At 40.0% G+C, this 19351-nt stretch overlaps 1 protein-coding gene across 1 annotated transcript in view; it reads right to left on the bottom strand.

Annotated features, from left to right (window-relative positions):
* The window catches only part of LOC140353674 (cadherin-2-like), a 143843-nt gene that overhangs the window by 112340 nt on the left and 12152 nt on the right, over nt 1-19351 (bottom strand). The window contains exon 2 of the mRNA XM_072438341.1: nt 11729-11852. Within this exon, the coding sequence (XP_072294442.1) occupies nt 11729-11852 (124 nt within the window). The remainder of the gene's footprint in view (nt 1-11728; nt 11853-19351) is intronic.

Genomic DNA, 19351 nt, shown 5'->3' with positions numbered 1-19351 from the left:
ATAACTCAAGCGGAAACATTCCCACAACAGCGACAGCCCCGACATGCATAGAACAATAGGCCATTAAAAATTCAAAAACAGGTTTCGGTTTCCACATATCCACAGAGATACAGAGGAATGGAAGCGGCAGAAGAGCGGGAGAGAAGAGGAAGAAGAGAGATTCGGACGGACTGCGGTCGTGGCAGAAGACGAAGGGGATTTCCACAAAGAGAGAAAAAGGGAAGGAGCTCAAGCTGACCACCGCATAGTTTGGGTTATTTTGTAACCACATGCAAATAAACCCACTTAACAATCGCACCAATCGCATTAACCGCACACAAACACGACGGACGATCTCTTTTAAACATCTTAATTCCGTGTCGGGAAAAGCTGGCCGTGTGTAATACAAGGTTTCCAGGAGGTGCGGTCACTGTGTCTGCGATGGGACGACCAAATATGGACGGGTCACTCTGCAGTCTGACCTTTGCTGCGCCGTACGGGAAGTGGAGCCCTGACCTCGGCTCCATCACGCGAGCGCATGCAAGCTCAGCACGCGGACTAGAATAACCGTCATGAGAAAAGACGCTCCGGTGAGAGATAACGCGGGGAAACAGGAAGCGAGCGGACGAGAGAGAGAGCGTGTGGTCTGTAGGTTTTGTTATTTTCTCATGTCTGACCCGGTGCTGGACTCGCTCGCTCGCAGCAGCTGAATCAACTCTCCATTCCCCCCCGTTTTGTTTTGATTTGGCCTGAGTCAGCTGAGAACAGGGATTGGACCGGATTGCGTTGAGTGCGTGACAAAAGCCTCAAGACTGCAGGGTGGATGAGCAGATCATGTGACAAATGTATGCTCAATATGTGTCCTTTAAATGTCTGCAGTTAAAGGACACATATTGAACGTTATTTTTATCGTCGACCTTCAAACGTGCATAAGTATTTGCTTTGGAATCTCATGTTTAAGAAAAATGTATACACCATCAGTCAGGTGTTCCCTCGTCAGGATTTGGTGTTTGAACTCCATCTACAGGCCGCTGAGGGAATTGTCAAGGGAAAAACTATATAAAAGCCAGCGTTCCTTTGACATGCCTATGCAAGCACACAGTTGTAATGATTGTGATTTGACGGCAGAAATGCTCAGAACGAGACTGGCAATGATTTTTTAAAACACTACCTATGACTTAAAAACATTTTGAAACAGTGTTTTTTGGGGCTCAAATGGAGAGGACTTCCTAAACCACATGCGTCAAACAAGTGTGAATGAAGCTAAATACAATGTCAGGACAATTTTGGAGGTAAAAGTCTTATTTAAAAGGGGTTGAAAGCCGAAAATGTGTCCTATAAAGCACAGGCATGAGATTCATGAGAAACAGTCCACATGTTTTCTGCGTAACTCCAGTGACTCAAATAGAAGGGGAAGTTATGATTCATTACCAGATTTAGTCTTGTGGTCGCCAACCTGTGGTGTAAGCTCATTTGGGCTGCCATAAGAAATAATCATAATTGTGTTTTGATAATTGTATAATCATTGTACATAAATACACTTTTAAAAAAAACAGTGGCATTATTATCATTATTTTGTGGGTTTAATGCATTTTGTCCTGTTTTGTGAAGCACTTTGAATTAACTAATCTGAATTGTGCTCTTGCCTTCAGTCACCACATTTTAACATTTAGTTGGTCAATAATACACTTAAAAGTCTAAATGTACAATATAAATAATTGTTTGGCTAATCGACAACACAAATAGCTGTTGGTTGTTTTGGCACTATTCAGTGGTCCTCAAACTGTGCAGGCTCCTTCAGGTGGTACGTGGATTAGTTGTACGATCGGGACACGCGCTGGAATCGCTTTAATTCAACTTGTTTCGACTTTGTGCGGCTGGATTATTGAGTGTTTTTCGTTGTGTCGTCGTGATGTGCGCTAGCTCCGAGCTATTCCCCCCGGCCCCACCGCCGCCGTACGGAACGTAAGGAACATGCGGTTGTGGCAAGACCGTCACCCCAGTTCAGGAACTATACTTCCTGTTCCAAAGGAGGAACTCATGAAACTGAGGGGGAAACCATCATCTTACCCGGAGATCGTCACGTTATCCCGGCGGACATCCTAATTTTTCCCCTCAAAATGGGAGGTTTTGTCTATAGGAGTTTTTGTTTATAAGAGTTCTTCTAATAAGAGTGTTTTTTCAACTTCCTATAATCTGTTATCTGTCTTTTTCCTCTGTATCTACCTGCGTTGTATCAATGAAATTTCCCCATGTGTGGACAATAAAGGATTATCTTATCTTATCTTATCTTATTACTCAATTAAAATATTTATTACTGAAAATAATGTCAATGTAATTTGTAATGTTCTCTTTTGGGTTTGTTCTTGTTTAGAACTAGTAAAACAATTGCGTACTCCTATTCTATACCTCTTTAAGACATCGTGTGGACCTAGAGTAGTCCTGTTTTAGATCTGGCTTAGAGCGGGTGGTACTCCAGTGTCAACGTTTTTCTTGGATTACATGGTCCTGAACCGGCTGGGCATATCGCCGGGACGGATCCCCCTCTCGTCCCAGCCATCGACCTGCAGTTCCAACTCACATCAGTAAATAATTGCTATTTGCGCATCTTTAAAGTGGCGTGATCCTTGCTTAAGAAATGGATTTTGGCCCTTGTGTACAATCTGGTTGCTAAGTAACAGTTGCGGAATCACCTCTACCTACGTATGTCACATTTGTCGACCTTGTCAAACCAGGAAGCAACATTACAAACGTCATAAAAACTGCCAAATTGGAAAAAAACAGGCAAAATGTTTGGAAAAATCTTGAATATAATAACACTCCCTTTGTTCTACTGAAAGGTGTAGTCTGATATTAAGGCTGGGAAATATCTGCGTACTCTTCTCTCAACTGGATTTGGCAAAAGTTGGATTCTCTGCTATCTTTTAGTTCATTCTGATGGATTGCGAAAATGACATCTGAACTGTCATGATCAGGACATGCATTTTCGTCACCCGATCTTCTTCCGCAGACTAAATGGCTACGTTTCTGACTGACCCCGAGTTGCGTTGCGTGGTTTGGATAAAAACACAGCGGACGTGATAACCCTCATTGTTTGTGCTTCGTCCTGTTTGCGTCCGCGGTGGAACTCGCCGACCTCTTTTCGCTCCGGCGCCCGTCACACAGTCTGAACGCGCTCAGCCTCTGCGCCAATTAACCCATCGACAAAGAGCTTGGCGATGCTCGGTGAAGCGCGGCTACGAGGCCAAGTTTCAAAATCATGTACACGCTGCAAAAATTGAAGACGTAGACATTTTGAATATCTTGTTCCGAACTGAATTTAGATTTATTCCGCCACGCTCGGTTTTACGAAAGACTGCTACCGATCCACGCTTGTGTTGATTTGGCACTTCTGGTTCTGCATGAATTAGAGAAAAGTCTTGCCGACAAAATATAACGTAAAGTAGGTAGATTTGAGTAAAATGTTCAGCGTTCACAATCAACAATGCACCCATGTTTCTCTGAATGGCTTTGAAAACGGCTTTGAAATCTGTGTGGAACCTTTGTGCCGCTCTACGCAAAATCTGTAAACTGGAAAGAGGGGAACAGTTCACCATGGAAACTTCCGGGATAAGGTGAAGGGAGGGGAGGACATTCAGCAAATTGTCAGAATCAATCTTGCGATACAGAGCATGTGCGCAGCAGATTGTCGTGTCTTAATACTAATATTTCAAATTTGATTCACTGGTTCTGATAAAACTGTGGTCAGAATTTGTACTGAAATGAGCATCTGGTTTTGATACTACTTTTAGTATTGATTATGTGATTTATAATACTTTCGACAACCAAGCGGATTCCGGACGCGCGTTTGATTTTGAGTCGACTTTTTAACTGCAATTTTCTGTTGAGTTTTCTTTTTTATCCATTCAAAGTCCATCTAAATACATCTAAAACTGTGAAAAGTTAATCAGCTCAGGCATTTTCATCAACTCTGCAGCCGATCCTCTGTGGGAGCAGAGTTCAGACTTTGGTGGAATAAATGTGATTATTTTTGTGTTAAAGTCTTGTTTATGTTCATGCAATTAAGACTTGGGCTGCACAATATTGAACATTATGCAATATGTGCAGTACAATAGTTGCTGCGATAATGATATTATTGCAATATTTGAAGAATTCAAAAACAAAAAAAGTGTTATTAGCAAAACTGCATTGGAAAAAAAACTTGATAGAGACAAAAAAGAATCATTCAAGGCTAATTTAGACAAAATAAAGAAAATCTTTAATAAAATCTGCCTTTTCATAATAAAAATATTTCTTTAGTTTGCAATATTGATCATTTAGTGATATATTGAGCCGCTCTAATTTAGATCATAAGACATATTTCTTTGTTTTTATACACAGAAAATAAATAAAAAATTGTAATCAATCAAAAGAAGGAATGTATTAATATAATTTTTCAACTTTTTTCACTGATTCTTTTTGTTGCCGAGTGAGACTTCCATCGCGCAGCCGACGAGTTTTACTAAGTGTGCTAACGACTGTAAAGGTTGCACAGTCAAACGTGCCGAGCGAGATGAGGCCCCTGTCATTTTGAACCAAACTGAACAAACAGGCACAGTGTGTCGTCATGGCAACAGGGAGACACTGCTGCGAACCGAGCGCTGCATAATTAAACAGAGAACACTGCATAAACTGTTTTAACATGTGCTAGAATATTAAGATATTTTTGATTTCCCGGGTTAGACGCTCATCCAAGAGTGTGAAGAAGCAACTTGGATGAGTGCAGTTGGCAGAATTAAATTTATATTTTGCTATTTATAACAATTTTGATTCAGGTTATAGTGGAAAAAATACTTAAATATGCAACAACAAACAACAAAAAATGTATATATATATATATATATATATATATATATATATATATATATATATATATATATATATATATATATATATATATATATATATATATATATATAAAATTTGGGTTCATTCAAGAAGAGGCAAAGATAAAATAAAAAAATAAACAGTTTGGATACCCCTGGATTAGCCTGTTGTGCATGTTTAAGTACCATATTTGAAGATAGATAGAATATTTAGAAGAAAAAAACATATATAAGTTGCACTGGAGTATGAATTGCAGTCGCAAGTGTGAAAATAACAAATAATATCACATATAAGTCGCTCCGGAGTATAAGTATATAAGTATAAGTTGCAACCCGGCCAAAACTATGAAAAAAGGTGCAACTTATAGTATGGAAAATACATTTGATTTGTATAGCACTTTTCACAGACAGAAGTCACAAAGTGCTTCATAAAAAACACAGAATGAAATAATAACAACAAAAAAAAGCAATACACTTACAACAATATACAGTCAAATCAGTCCCTAAAGCGACTGTAATTTAGTTTAGGTTGATGAGAGAAAACGGAGCACACAGAAAGAATGTGTTGTCCAGGAATCGAACCCAAGACCTTCTTTCTGTGAGGAGACTTAATCATGTGCAGGGCTGACACATTTTGTAACTGAATCATTATTTGTTGGACAATACAGAGAGTCCAAAACACGCCATGTGCTGAGAGAAGAGCTTTTATGACTAAGTAATTATATCATAATGACACAAGAAACCCACAAGAATGATTTAATTTTCTATTCATGGTTTTCTTTTCTGGTCTCTTTCACTAAAAATAAGAAATGAAGGATTAACATAAAGAGCCACAATAAAACAGAACAACTCGACAAACGCAAAATCATAATGAATAAGGACATTTTAATTATTATTACGCACGAAAATACTACTGAATAAAACCAAAACAGTTCTTTCTATTGTCCAGATTGTGTCCGTTTGACCCTGGATTATCTTGTTCTGTCAGCCTGTTTTCCACTCCGCAGCCTTCAAACAAAACCAGCCAAGCACAAAACTCTGCATCACCTCAGAGTTGTCCCGCTGACGCTTCTGTGACCCACTATCGCACCGAGTTTGGCGAGTCAGGCGAGGATTTGTATAAAAACGAGCTGTTTGAAATGCAACCAGAATATCGTGCAGGTTTTGGGATTGAATATCATTGTAGTTTGTCCGACAAATAGTGATTTCAGTGTCTTGCAGTGCAGATTTACACCTTCACGACTAGAGATGGGATTCAAAATACAACAATATTTTACAGGCAACATAAGATTAAGGATACCACTGATCAGTCAAGTATTCAATAACAACCATTACTTTAAACAAGGGCCTGACCAATATGGATTTTTAGAGTTTAGCACCAATTTCTGTAATTTTTCTTTACTAACTGCAACTTACAAAATACAAAATATTTACCACACGTACTATCCCACCAAACTAAGTAAGTCATATGCACTTTAAAGGAGTAGGACATGCCAAATACAATTAATCAGCCAATATTGACGTTTTTATTGTGTTAATTTGCACGAATGACCACATTAACGTGATTAATCCATACACGTGCAGTAGGTCAAAGCTGTTTATGGGTATATGTAATTTAGTTTTACATTTGTGACGTTGCCGTTTGTGAAGAAATGTTGAAAAATAAAACTTTAAAATGACAGGAAATAGTGCTAAATTCTAAAACGTAATCCCTCTGTGATGTCATCAATATGCGACGTGCCGCTGGAAAAATACAAGACAATACGAGACAATTTACACCAAACTGACAGTTTTCTGACAGTTTAAATGTTCACTAAACATCTAAATTAAAGGTGTTATTGTCATATTTATTGTAAAATCATAACTATTGTGTCATTTATATGGATTTTGGCCCTTGTTTATGTTTTGCCAGAACAGTTGTGGAATTACCTCTACTTATGTCGCATTTGCTTCCAACCAGGAAGTGCTACAATAAACTTTACAAAAATGGTCAAACTGGGGGAAAAAAGGCAAAATATTAAATAAAATCTAAAATATAATCATGTTCACGACATTTTATTGAACCGATAAATCAGTGGGGCCCTAAACGTCACATTCTAAACCTCCGTTCATGGCTACACAAAAACAAGTTCAATAGATTTGAATAAAACTGAATATTTTAAACACACAAATTACAATCTCAGTTCAAGCTATTAATCATTCAGCTTTTAAGAAAATGTAGTTTGATAAATATGCATTGAGAGAATATCAGAGGGGAAGCCTGGTGCGAATCCAGGGCAGCTCCACCGTTTGGTTTGTGAGATAAACCCAAATGAGCAGAAATACATAGAGAGACATCAAACGGAGACAGCTCGCTTCCTCCGCCGCGCTCACACCGCGAGCCAATAAATCTATTTGCGCGGATAATTACATGACGAGAACATGTATGGAGGAGTGGAGAGCAAAGACTGACCCGCTGTGATTGACAATGTTCAGCTGCAGCAGAATCAAGAAAATGAACCTTTCGGAGACATCAAAGACATGGGACAGGTCACGACATTGTCAACAAAGAGTAAATAAACACAGCAATCAGGGGCGGGATATGATGACATGATATAGATAACAATATTTAGACGATATTTGAACTATGGGTCGAGCTACAAAGTGCACGTAAATGTCTTGGTTGACGTTTAAATTCATGAATAAACTATCAAAATAACCACAAAAAGGCACAAACGCAACCTGCTTTTTCGAAAAATCAAGAATTGTAAAGTATTATGACGTAAATGGTTTCCAAACGATGCAATTTTGGTATAAAGTCAGGGCAAAATGGCACAAAATCACTTTGAAAAATGTCTTTATTACAGTTTATGGAGCGAGACTATGGAACAGAAGCAATGTCAGGACACAAAGCAATTTAAAAACAAACCCAAGCAACTTTGTTTTTGCAAGATATAGAGAAGAACAAAAGAGCCACTTGGGAAAGGTCTTATTATTGTATTTTCTACAGTTCTCTATAAATAAATAATATAGTATTTATTCTGACACGATTGTTTCACTACCGTCTTATTTAATAATTCATGCCAAATTCTGGGCTTGAATTCGTGTTTCTGATGAATTATGTGACACAGATGCATATAAACTTTGTATTAAAAACTTTACTCGACTTCTTGGGACTGTCTTTGGAACAAACGGAAATGTTTTCAAACTGTTTTCCCCAAAAATATTGTCAGTGTTGCATCACGTTGATCGATTATGCAATTTAAAACCTTTTATACGTCCAAAATTAACATTATCATTTCAAATACAGTGAGTCTTTGTGTGTTTTAAGCTGGAGTTTGTGTTGAAAACAGTGATTTCGCTCTGAGGCTTATCTGGGGGACAAAATAAGTCTGAAAGTGTCGCGAGCAGGACGTGTGCAAAAGGAAAGGAACACACAAAAGAGAAGAAGAGATGAGAAGTTCACACCTTCCACCCAGAAACAACATGACACTTGTCGCTAAAAGAGGTACTCCCAATAATAATGATAATAACCCCTAAAAGTAAAAGCATTCAATTCTATAAATCATCTAAAATGGCCAATCATATTCACATTTTTCAGCTTTTAAGTTCCGATAGTTGGGCTTTTATTATCTGCTTACCAGGTTACTTTACTCAAATGAGACTATTATTCTTATTATTTTTCATTATCATTATGTCACGGAGCTGCTTTTCAAAAATAAGAACATGTAAATGACAATCCGCTTTTCGTCATGATGAAATGTGACTATGAAGAGGCGGGGTTTCGAAGAGGCGGGGTTTTGAAGGGGCGGGGTTTTGAAGGGGCGGGGTTTTGAAGAGGCGGGGTTTTGAAGAGGCGGGGTTTTGAAGAGGCTGGATTTTGAAGGGGCGGGGTTTTGAAGGGGCGGGGTTTTGAAGGGGCGGGGTTTTGAAGAGGCGGGGTTTTGAAGAGGCTGGATTTTGAAGAGGCGGGGTTTTGAAGAGGCGGGGTTTTGAAGGGGCGGGGTTTTGAAGGGGCGGGGTTTTGAAGAGGCGGGGTTTTGAAGAGGCTGGATTTTGAAGGGGCGGGGTTTTGAAGGGGCGGGGTTTTGAAGGGGCGGGGTTTTGAAGGGGCGGGGTTTTGAAGGGGCGGGGTTTTGAAGGGGCGGGGTTTTGAAGAGGCGGGGTTTTGAAGAGGCGGGGTTTTGAAGAGGCGGGGTTTTGCAGAGGCGGGGTTTTGAAGGGGTGGGGTTTTGAAGAAGCGGGGTTTTGAAGAGGCGGGGTTTTGAAGAGGGCGGGGTTCTGAAGGGGCGGGGTTCTGAAGAGGCGGGGTTTTGAAGAGGCTGGGTTTTGAAGAGGCGGGGTTTTGAAGAGGCGGAGTTTTGAAGGGGCGGGGTTTTGAAGAGGCGGGGTTTTGAAGGGGCGGGGTTTTGAAGAGGCGGGGTTTTGAAGAGGCGGGGTTTTGAAGGGGTGGGGTTTCGAAGAGGCGGGGTTTCGAAGAGGCGGGGTTTCGAAGGGGCGGGGTTTTGAAGAGGCGGGGTTTCGAAGAGGCGGGGTTTTGAAGAGGCGGGGTTTTGAAGGGGCGGGGTTTTGAAGGGGTGGGGTTTTGAAGAGGCGGGGTTTTGAAGGGGCGGGGTTTTGAAGGGGTGGGGTTTTGAAGAGGCGGGGTTTTGAAGAGGTGGGGTTTCGAAGAGGCGGGGTTTTGAAGAGGCGGGGTTTTGAAGGGGTGGGGTTTTGAAGAGGCGGGGTTTTGAAGAGGCGGGGTTCTGAAGTTGGCGTTTCAGTTTTGAACAGGAAGTCAATGAACCTGTTACTATTATTAAGCCGTATGAGATCAATAAAGCTATTTACAATGAACAGACTGTAAAACTATAATGTATTTATTTATGTTATTGTTCAATACTAAGAACCTGAAAAGTTTAAAGGGGCCATACCAGATTGGTTTCTTTTTTTGTATAATTTTATTTTTCAAAATAAAAAAACAAACAGAAACAGGCCAATCTGTTTTCCTCAGAATATATTGTAAAAGCATCTCTTAGGGTAAAAAAGAACACAAAAAAAAAAGAAAATGACGCTAAAGGCAGAAGGTAAGTAGGCGGGACAAGTCTGCCAATGATTTGAGGACTTAAAAACAGGACAGAAGATCTCCAGATTGAATCTATGAAAAACTGGAGTATGAACACAATGAAGACAATTCCAGGTATGTTTTTGATGAGGGAACGAGGTTATAAGATGATTAAAAGCTCAATAAAAGACACTTGCCCATAGTATGTGCCCTTGAACCAATGAATTTAGTCTTGTACACTTCTTGTAACAAGTTTCCTTTCCTTTCAACTTTTTTAATTTCCTGGCACACCAAAGCTCCAGCACGCCCACTGCTGCCATGTTGTCTTTCCCGCGCACGGCCCTCCGTCTGCAGCCTCTTATCCGCTCAACGCAGCCTCTCCGTCTAATCCTGGAGCCGGCTCAGTCTGGCAAAGTTCACCGCACTTGAAGATCCATTATGGCCCAAATCTCAACGCACTCACGCACCCATCCCCCACTAGCACCCCCGCAGACAGGGAGGGGGCTTACGGCTAGAGCTGCGAGATTAATCACCGGCAACGCGAAAACACAATTTGAAAGGCAGCAATTAGTAAATGGCAAAGGCGGAAATTGTTTAGCTAAGACAATGCTAAACATACTTCGAACAGAATGACTCATAACAAATATCTGTTGACAAGATGGTTGCATTAGTTTAGCACTTTCAAATGTTAATGCTCCAAGACTTTAGAAAAATTGCAAACCGAATTCCAATACCAATACTTACTACTTACTACACTGGGGCTGTACAGAATGTGTACACAGATACTGATTGATAATAAAACTACTGGTTTTATGAGCAATTTTAGGTTTTGTGTGTCTTTGTTTATGTGTCTTAATATATGTCAGATCAAAATAAGACCGGGCAAATTGCTATTACCGTATTTTCCAGACTAAAAGTCGCTTTTTTATAGTTTTGGCTGGGGTGCGACTTGTACTTATATTTATATTTATATACTTCGGAGCGACTTCAACCCCCACTGCAACTTATATATGTTTTTTTCTTCACTATTATGCTATAATTTTCTTGGCTAGTGCGACTTATACTCCGGTAAATACGGTATTTTGAGTAGAAAAGGAGTGTTTTTATCATCATTGTCGTATTAATATTGGTATCGAGTATCAAGCATTTCCCTTTGTACCAAAATTGAGTTTGAAGTTATTTTACCACAACAAATACTGATTCAGGTTTAGTTACTACTTTCTTGAGGAGATATGGTTAGGATTAATGTTAGGGTATTTGTCCATTATGAAATACATTTTAGTTCATGCTTTATTAAGCTAATTAAAGTGTAGTTATTATAAAGTGATATCCAATTGTTTCAACTGGTGAATTACTGTCTGAAATGAAAAGGTGTTTTACATTTTCAGTAATCAAGCCTTTTCTTTAGCATCACAATCAAGTTTGAAATGAATGAATATCAGGACAACTAAGGCTGCAACGAACAATCATTTTGCTCATGATTAGTCTGGCAATGATTCTTTCCATTATCGATTAGTTGTCCATAACGTAAAAGTCACTTGTTGAAAAGATTGTATCTAAATTTACTTCTATGAAAAACACAAAAAACTTACACATTTTACGCCTAATTTGTATGCACTTGTGGCTCAATTTGAGTCACAAAAACAGATTTCCTCAGCTCATGGCATGTTCTGGAACCTGCATTGACCAGTTAACAATTATTCGATGACTAAACTAGTTGACAACTGTTTCAATAATCGATTAACTTTGTGTCGGCCCTAAAAACAACACTAAAACCTTAATTACAGCATGCATCCAAATGTCTGTACCCTCCAGTGCTCGTGTGGGGTGTTTTTAGTGTGTTTTGGGGGGGTTTACTGACCGTTGCCGAGCGCCTGGCCCCTCTGCAGTTCTCGGTCCATCTCGATGACGTACTCCTCTTGTGTGAAACCTCTCTGGCACTCGTCTGAAAGGATCCCGCTGGCTGCTCCGAACACAACAGTGACCTGAGGAGAGCAGACACGGTCAAAACGTGGCTCAGACAAGGCCCGTGTTGAGAAATCAAATAAGAAGACGTTTGATCACTTTTGTACTTCGTCAAACATTCGGCATACGATGTATTATTATATTTTCTGTGGTATTCAGTGATTGTATGGTGGTAGTGTGACCCAGCAGACCAAGTATAGGACCATGGAAACACAGAGAAATGATGATATACAAATTAGAGTAAATAAATGATTGGGGGAACCATTATGGCATGGTTAGAAACTAAAAAAATAAACTGTTGAATAGAGATGCAGCGGTGTAGTGGGTTAAGTATCGTTCCTGGATCTGAAACGTAGTCAGTTTGATACTTGCACTGTTGTTCAGTCCCTTGCTTTTAAGAAATATTTCTGTAATAGTGACTTTCAGACCTGCATCCCACAGTTTATTTCACAGTTTAGTCCCTTTTTTTCATATGCTAAACATTCCAAGGCTCATTTCCCATAGAGTGACCTACATTCCACATATAGGAGTTTTCCCATAGTTCACAGCTGTGTTTTGTGTATTCGTCTTATTATGAAAAGTAACGTTCTTTCAACACTTCCAACCAGAGTGTCACGTGGACCAGCCTCCCTTCAACAACGTGATTAACATTACATGAAATGCCAAATCACAACCAGCTAAATCTTCCAGTCGGACATGAATAGATTTCTTCTTTTGCTGACCTAAAATAAAAAGACGCCCACGATTTGATAAACAAGTGAACCAGTTATATGACAATTTGACACCGTTTTTATTTATGCTTTTCTTGTATGAAGTGGTTCAATGACGGGTAAAAGCAAATCTTTTAAACCCAATTTAATGCATTTTTTAGGATTCGACCATTCATATTTTACTTCAATCAAAACATAAAGTGACCTACAGTCCACATATATGTTTTATATGTTACAAGATGTATATTTTAGTGAGCAACGGGGATTAAGTGATTAACCCCTAAAACGAACGTGACCGACTTCAGCTCAAATGACGATCGGTTGGTTGTTTGCGTACATTTCACACCCGGAGTTGACATTTCCAGAGTCGTAGTGATAAGTGCGGGATGGTTTGCTGTTTGGCATTATCCTCTTTCCTCTGAGTGCCTCTGACAGGTTGGATGACTCATTGAACTAAAATGCAGTTACGATAAATATGTTTTGAATGTAGCCAAAAATGATAAATAGTTCATCACGGAAGAGCTAATTTTTTACCTCTTGTGAAATTTCACTTCCTCGTTGGCGAATGACAAGGGGAGATGTTTTTGAGCCGCATCTACTTATTTCCTCAACACAGACAAATGTACAAGTTCTTTTTAAGTGTTGTGTTTTGAGTTCTTACCGGAGAGAAATTTCATCCCTCACAAACAATTTTGCCATTCACTGCTCAAATTTCCAATGTAATCCGTGTAACCGCTAAAAAATGTTAGCGCATAGAGGTCACCCCAGCTTCAACTGATCCAAGGATTAAATATGGGCAGATAAACTAAAAAAATATTAGTGTATTTCAAAAAATTATAAAAAATGTGACACTTTTTTTGAGACATTTTAAGTAATGATGGGCTTATTTTTGAATACAAATCAATACTTTATCAGTATAGCCGCCGTTTACTTGATTTTCATTGACTTGCGACAAATTTACATGAGGTAAGCAAGGTCAGTGTGAAACTGAACTATGACGTGTTCCTGAACTATGACGAAAAGCAAACGCGAGTTTAGTTTGTGTCAGCAGAGAACTTCAAAGTAAAATGCAGCGTAGGAATATCTAGCCCACTCTGACAGCCAATCCTTCACAATCGAATACCATCATATCGCACTCGCTTACAGTCTTTCCAATCAACTGCCAAGAAAAACAAAGTATGTATGGGTTTTTCTCATGATGTTACTATATCATATTTGCAGTTATAAAAGGTGTGTTGTATGCAAGGATAATAATTAAAATGTACATGTAATGGTATTTTGAATGTATGCTTGTTGGAATAATGAAATGATCTAAAAATGTGGGGAAAAACGCTGCAAACTTGACTTAAAAAAGCAGAAACTTGGCACTGTGATTACCAAACAAGGTGTGATATTTTTCTAAATGTTATTGTAATTTCCCTGTGTACGATTTAGCTTCAATCAAGAAATGTACAGGCATATTTTACGTATGTTTTAGTATGGAACCCAATGCATTGGTCAGAATCCTGTGTCACAAACCTTCTTTGATGCTGATTTGTTATTGTACAATGACTTTTGCTTTTTAATCTTTTTAATGCATACTTGTTCCTAAACCATTCTTGTTCTTAGCTTAAGAGATCATTCATTCCAATTTAATACCACAATTACCAATTATTTTACTGGTAAATTAAACATTGACAAAAAATTTAGTAATAGCTTTTCTAGCCTAGTAAGGTAAAAAAAAAAAAAAGTAAATAAATAAATATAATACAAGTTTAGAGGTTGATAAATAAAAGGTGAAAAAAAGTCTTAAAACTTGAAAGTATTGCATGTGTTTTTTGACAATACCGCCTTTCCCAAGAAAAGTACAGCCAGTGATTCATGACTTAGGGGAATAGGAAGGGTCCAAAAACTACATTGAAATCCCCAACTCGACAACACTACATGGTAAAACGTTTTAACAGCATCAAGTATATTATCTATACTTTGTTGACTACTCACATTGTTCTATGGCAAATAAGTGTCTAATTTTGTTCAGCCCCTATAGGGCATTCATGTACTGCAGTGGTCTCAGTCACTTGACAGTTTAAAGACAGGAGCCTGACCACATTGAGCCCCTTAGCACATTGAAAAGGTTAAGCAGCAGTTCATTTATAGCTGAGAATAGAAAAAAACGTTCAATTATAGGGCATAATGTGTTGTGGACCATGGCAAAGATTCACAACATCAAGTACTAGTTACTTTACTAAACGCAGACTCTTACAGCACCTCTCTTCCTTTTCCTTGTCCACGTGCGGACCCTCCTCTGACCCCACGTCTTACCTCCTTCCACTCGTCCTCCCACAGGAGTCCACGGTTATTTACAAAGTCGTGAGTGAGGAGAAAAGCGAGCAGCAGCTTGAGTTTTGGGCAGACTTTATGTGCACAGGCGCTGATGTGTGCGCTCCCAAAGCCTCACACAGACTAAACAAAGCCACATTCATGTTCTTTTCCCTTTTCCTTATTATTAAACATTATTATTATTGGCCTGTACATTTTTTTTATTAGATATGGGGCAGTTAACGTGAACATGAATGCACATCGTTGTTATTTTCCAACACAGTGGCTGCTCCTGTTCTGCTTATTAAAAGGAGCCTTCAGCGTAGCAAAAATGGACACAATGAGTGCAATATGGGAATAATTATCGGTAATTGCAACGCATGAATACTCTAACGTGCTACTTTTACTTTAAAAAGTAAGCTTGCTTTGTCTGGACTGCTCCACATTATGGCATTTAACTTACAGTATGTTTACTGGGAACATATTATGCAAAATCAACTTAAATTATCTTTTAGCCTTGTTTCAACAGTGTTTCCTCATCATTAGTTTACTCAAAGTTGTATTCCGATTGCTATAACTGAGGATCGAGTGCTCAGAAAATCCCCGTTTTCACCTACCCCTATCCCCTCCCACATAGCTGTGCTTACTAGCAATTATTTGAAAAACGAGTGACACATGCAGGCACTCACCATGTTTGGTAGAGCATGGCTTTAGTATACGGGCCTTGCCATGTGTGCTGATGTGAACAAAAACGTGAATAAACTGCTCCGAACACGGCGGGTCCACACTTACCTTGGATAATGCTACGCTTACCTTGGACAGCGCTCTCCTGCTACACACCGCTGTTCAATGCAAAACCTGGCAGAGGAGCGCGTATATCGGAGACGCTGCGTGCCACTGGGCTCATTTCCTCCGCTCCGACAGCGTTAGCACTTCAGCCCGACATAAACAAACGCCACGACGTGATGCCGTCCCTAGGTCGTGGCTGCTCAGTTTGTTTGTGCGGATGCGAGTGCGGGCCACAGAGCGCTATGCAACCGTGCGGGTGCATCCCTGACTGTAACTGAACTGCAGGAAAATGACTGAAGGATAAAAGCATGAAGAGAACGTGATCCAAACCAAACATTGTGCTTCATACAATTTGCATTTCCAAAGTTTTGCTTTGTAATGTATGGAAACGTAGACTTAAAATGCACTAACAACACGTCAGCAGCTGATCGCTTTTTACATCTTGTTTAACACCAGCCAACTTCACAAATCCTGGATTATGTTTGTCCGTTATCCACCTTCTGCCTATTGAGAACAGTAATAGATCCTTTATATTGCACTATTCAGCGACTTAGCGGCTGTCTGGCTTGCTAATCCTGCTATAGAAATACACGCTTTATGCTGCTGTGTTTACCAATAGAATAACATCAGATTCTTATTTATAGAGATATCTACGGCGAAATGATTTTGTCTGATGCCTATTCCTCCTGACAGACCCAGAAACAGAAGATAGGAAAAGCAATTAGCGCCGTTTAATCATTTAATTGTCTGTTCCTATCGTACGCCGAGCCGTCCTAGCTTTTTGTTTAGCGCAGAGGGGGGAGAAAATGCAATGCGTCAAACGGGAGCCAAACAAATAACGTATTATTAATTGCGCCTCACAACTGGGTTTATTAATTTGGATGATAATTAGCGTCTAGACTGGAGCAGGATTCCCTCGTCCCCCTCCTCGCCCCCGTCTCTACCCCACTGGCCCATATCCACGGGAAATAAATATAAGGAGTGTGTTAAGGTTAGCTTTAGCAGCAGCGTGTGGGGGAGTACTCCTTTAAGATTAAACTAATGATGCCGAGAGGCGCGCTGCTCCCCACTTAACCCAAAAAACTCTGAACTCTTCCAGACGCGAGGAGAGAGGAGGGGAGACGAGGAGAGAGGAGGGGAGACGAGGAGAGAGGAGGGGAGACGAGGAGAGAGGAGGGGAGACGAGGGGAGACGAGGAGAGAGGAGGGGAGACGAGGGGAGAGGAGGGGAGACGAGGAGGGGAGACGAGGAGGTGAGACGAGGTGGAACTGATGACAATAACAAGAGTCTGGGGGCGGGCAATATATCGAAAAATGTATATTTGCTTTGAAGATATGCAAAATTTGAACATGTGCATATTGTTTGATGTTTTAAAAATGCAGCTCTAACTTCTAATCTTTCAAAGGAGAGAATAAAGTTATATTTTGTCACTTTTGTGGGTCATCGTACAGTCAGGTATTTGTCGGATTCTTGAACCTCAACTAATACATTTAAAAAGATTTTAGCACATTTCTCCTGAATTGACAAGCAGGACCAAAACAGGACAAAACCTGGGATTGGACCAGGACTAAAGCAAGACTGAAACAGGACTAAACCAGGACTAAAGCAAGACTGAAACAGGACAAAACCTGGGACAAAACCAGGACTAAAGCAAGACTGAAACAGGACTAAACCAGGACTAAAGTAAGACTGAAACAGGACTAAACCAGGACTAAAGCCAGACTGAAACAGGACAAAACCAGGACTAACTCTAACCCACTGAAACAGGACTAAGCAGGGATGAAATCAGGACTACTATCATAACACCAGAGGTTTTGCTCGAGTCTGAGTCCCAAAAATACATCATAAGCTATTTTTTATCAGTTTTTATATTTTTACTGCACGCATTACACGTGGCACACGCAGGGCGTTTTGTAAAGGCAAAAAACAAATCACTCTCTTGCTATAAAGTCACTTTGTTACAGATGTAAAATAGGAAATCATCATAATGTATTATTATTTGTCATAAACTCAGTGGTTGCAGTTCAGAAACGGGACTATATTAGCACCCTTCCTGTTGGACACATGCATGCGCCTGCTCGTCCTCCTCCAATCCACTCTTCTATACTTGCTCTTGTACAAACTAGTGCTTAAGTAACATAACGCAGTAAAGCAGCACTAATATTCAGGGCTATTATGCATCCACATTTGTGTATCCGTGGTGGGCACCGACACGTGCACAACACATTAACGCGCCCACTCAGTGTTCACACCCGCTGGAGCCACACTCCTCACTGTACTTTGTGGTTTTATGATCTAAACGTCCTTTCTGCCCATTATGCTGTACATTTATTGTGTCAGAACAACCGCGCCACTAAAAGCCTGGATTCAGGAGAGAGAGAGAAAAGTGAAGCCAGGGTGCCAGGGCTGTGGACGCAATCTCCTGCTTAACACTTTGATTTTCAACACATAAAAGTGACAGTCTTTGCTTTTTATCATTATCCGGATCTTGAAAAAACAATATTGAGGTATTACATTTCTTAATATCGCTCTCTGAACCAAAAGCAGTGAGGGACAGGGACATATGATGAATCGCAATGAGAACAAAATGGAAACTGAATATTTTATTTCTAAAGGATTTTTTTTGGCCTGTAGGCTTTATTGGACACGACTGTGCAGCGTGACGTGCAGCGTGACATGCAGGAGGACATGCAGCCGAATTTGCAGTCACGACGCTGCAGCCTGTCCACATGACATGCATGCGATCCACTCGACCACTGAGCAGCACAAGATGTCCCAAGAGTATGCGTTTTTGCTATGATTTATAAAAGCGTATGGATAGACTACAACTGTATATGCCGTTTTCACGATTTCTGATGGGCGTGATTGACAGGTGGATTAACCAATCCAAGAAAGGCATGATCCATTTGCGTGAAAACAAACATGGCAGATGGAGAATAAAAATAAAATAATCAAATTTTAATTCTGAGTTAGGGCTAGTCATTATTTTCCATTACTCGACGGGTTAAACGACTTTATAAATAAATTTTTACGCAAATAAAAGGTTGAAATATGGTGAGTGAAGGCTTCTAGATGGAGAAGATTTATGAATAATAGCGTATCATTGATGAAAGTCAGAAATTGTTTATTCCTTTGTTGTCATTTTGATTTATTAATGCCAAAAAAATTTCTTTTTGTATGTGTTTTAGAGTTATTTCATAGTGGACTTGGTCAAATGAGTGTCAAGTTTCATGTATTGACGAGTATATGATTTTCGATACTTCTGACGACCCTCCGGTGGAGAATTACAGGCAAAGCAAGCATATTTCCACCAGAGAAATATAGTACACCTTTAGCAATCTTGATTACTATATCTGATTTCAATAATTCACAAAACTGCCCTGTAGCTATGGCCGGAATAAACAATGACTAAACTAGCAACAATAATGGAGTAAACTCAGGGATGCACCAACTCACAAGGACTACACAAGGATTAGAACCAGACCACATGTTCAGACCAAAGCTTGCCATAACCCTAACCCTCCAAAAAACCTCTCCACGCCACAAGGAGAGAGGGGAGGACGGGGTTAGCAGGTCTGGCTTTCATCTCAGTGTCCCATTAGCACCAAAGGGAGGGGTGTGCCCGGGTCAGAGCGGAACGAGGCGTCTGAGGAGTGTAGAGCCGGGGGGAAGCAGCAGGATGACTCACTGACGGAGCATCTATGGGCTGCAGAACTTCACAG

Source organism: Eucyclogobius newberryi, unplaced genomic scaffold (assembly GCF_026437365.1).
Source record: "Eucyclogobius newberryi isolate DKJ021-1_F unplaced genomic scaffold, fEucNew1.0.hap1 SCAF_9, whole genome shotgun sequence".
Lineage (NCBI taxonomy): Eukaryota > Metazoa > Chordata > Actinopteri > Gobiiformes > Gobiidae > Eucyclogobius > Eucyclogobius newberryi.
Note: the sequence above shows the minus strand (reverse complement) of the source record. Positions and strands in the feature narration are given on the sequence as shown.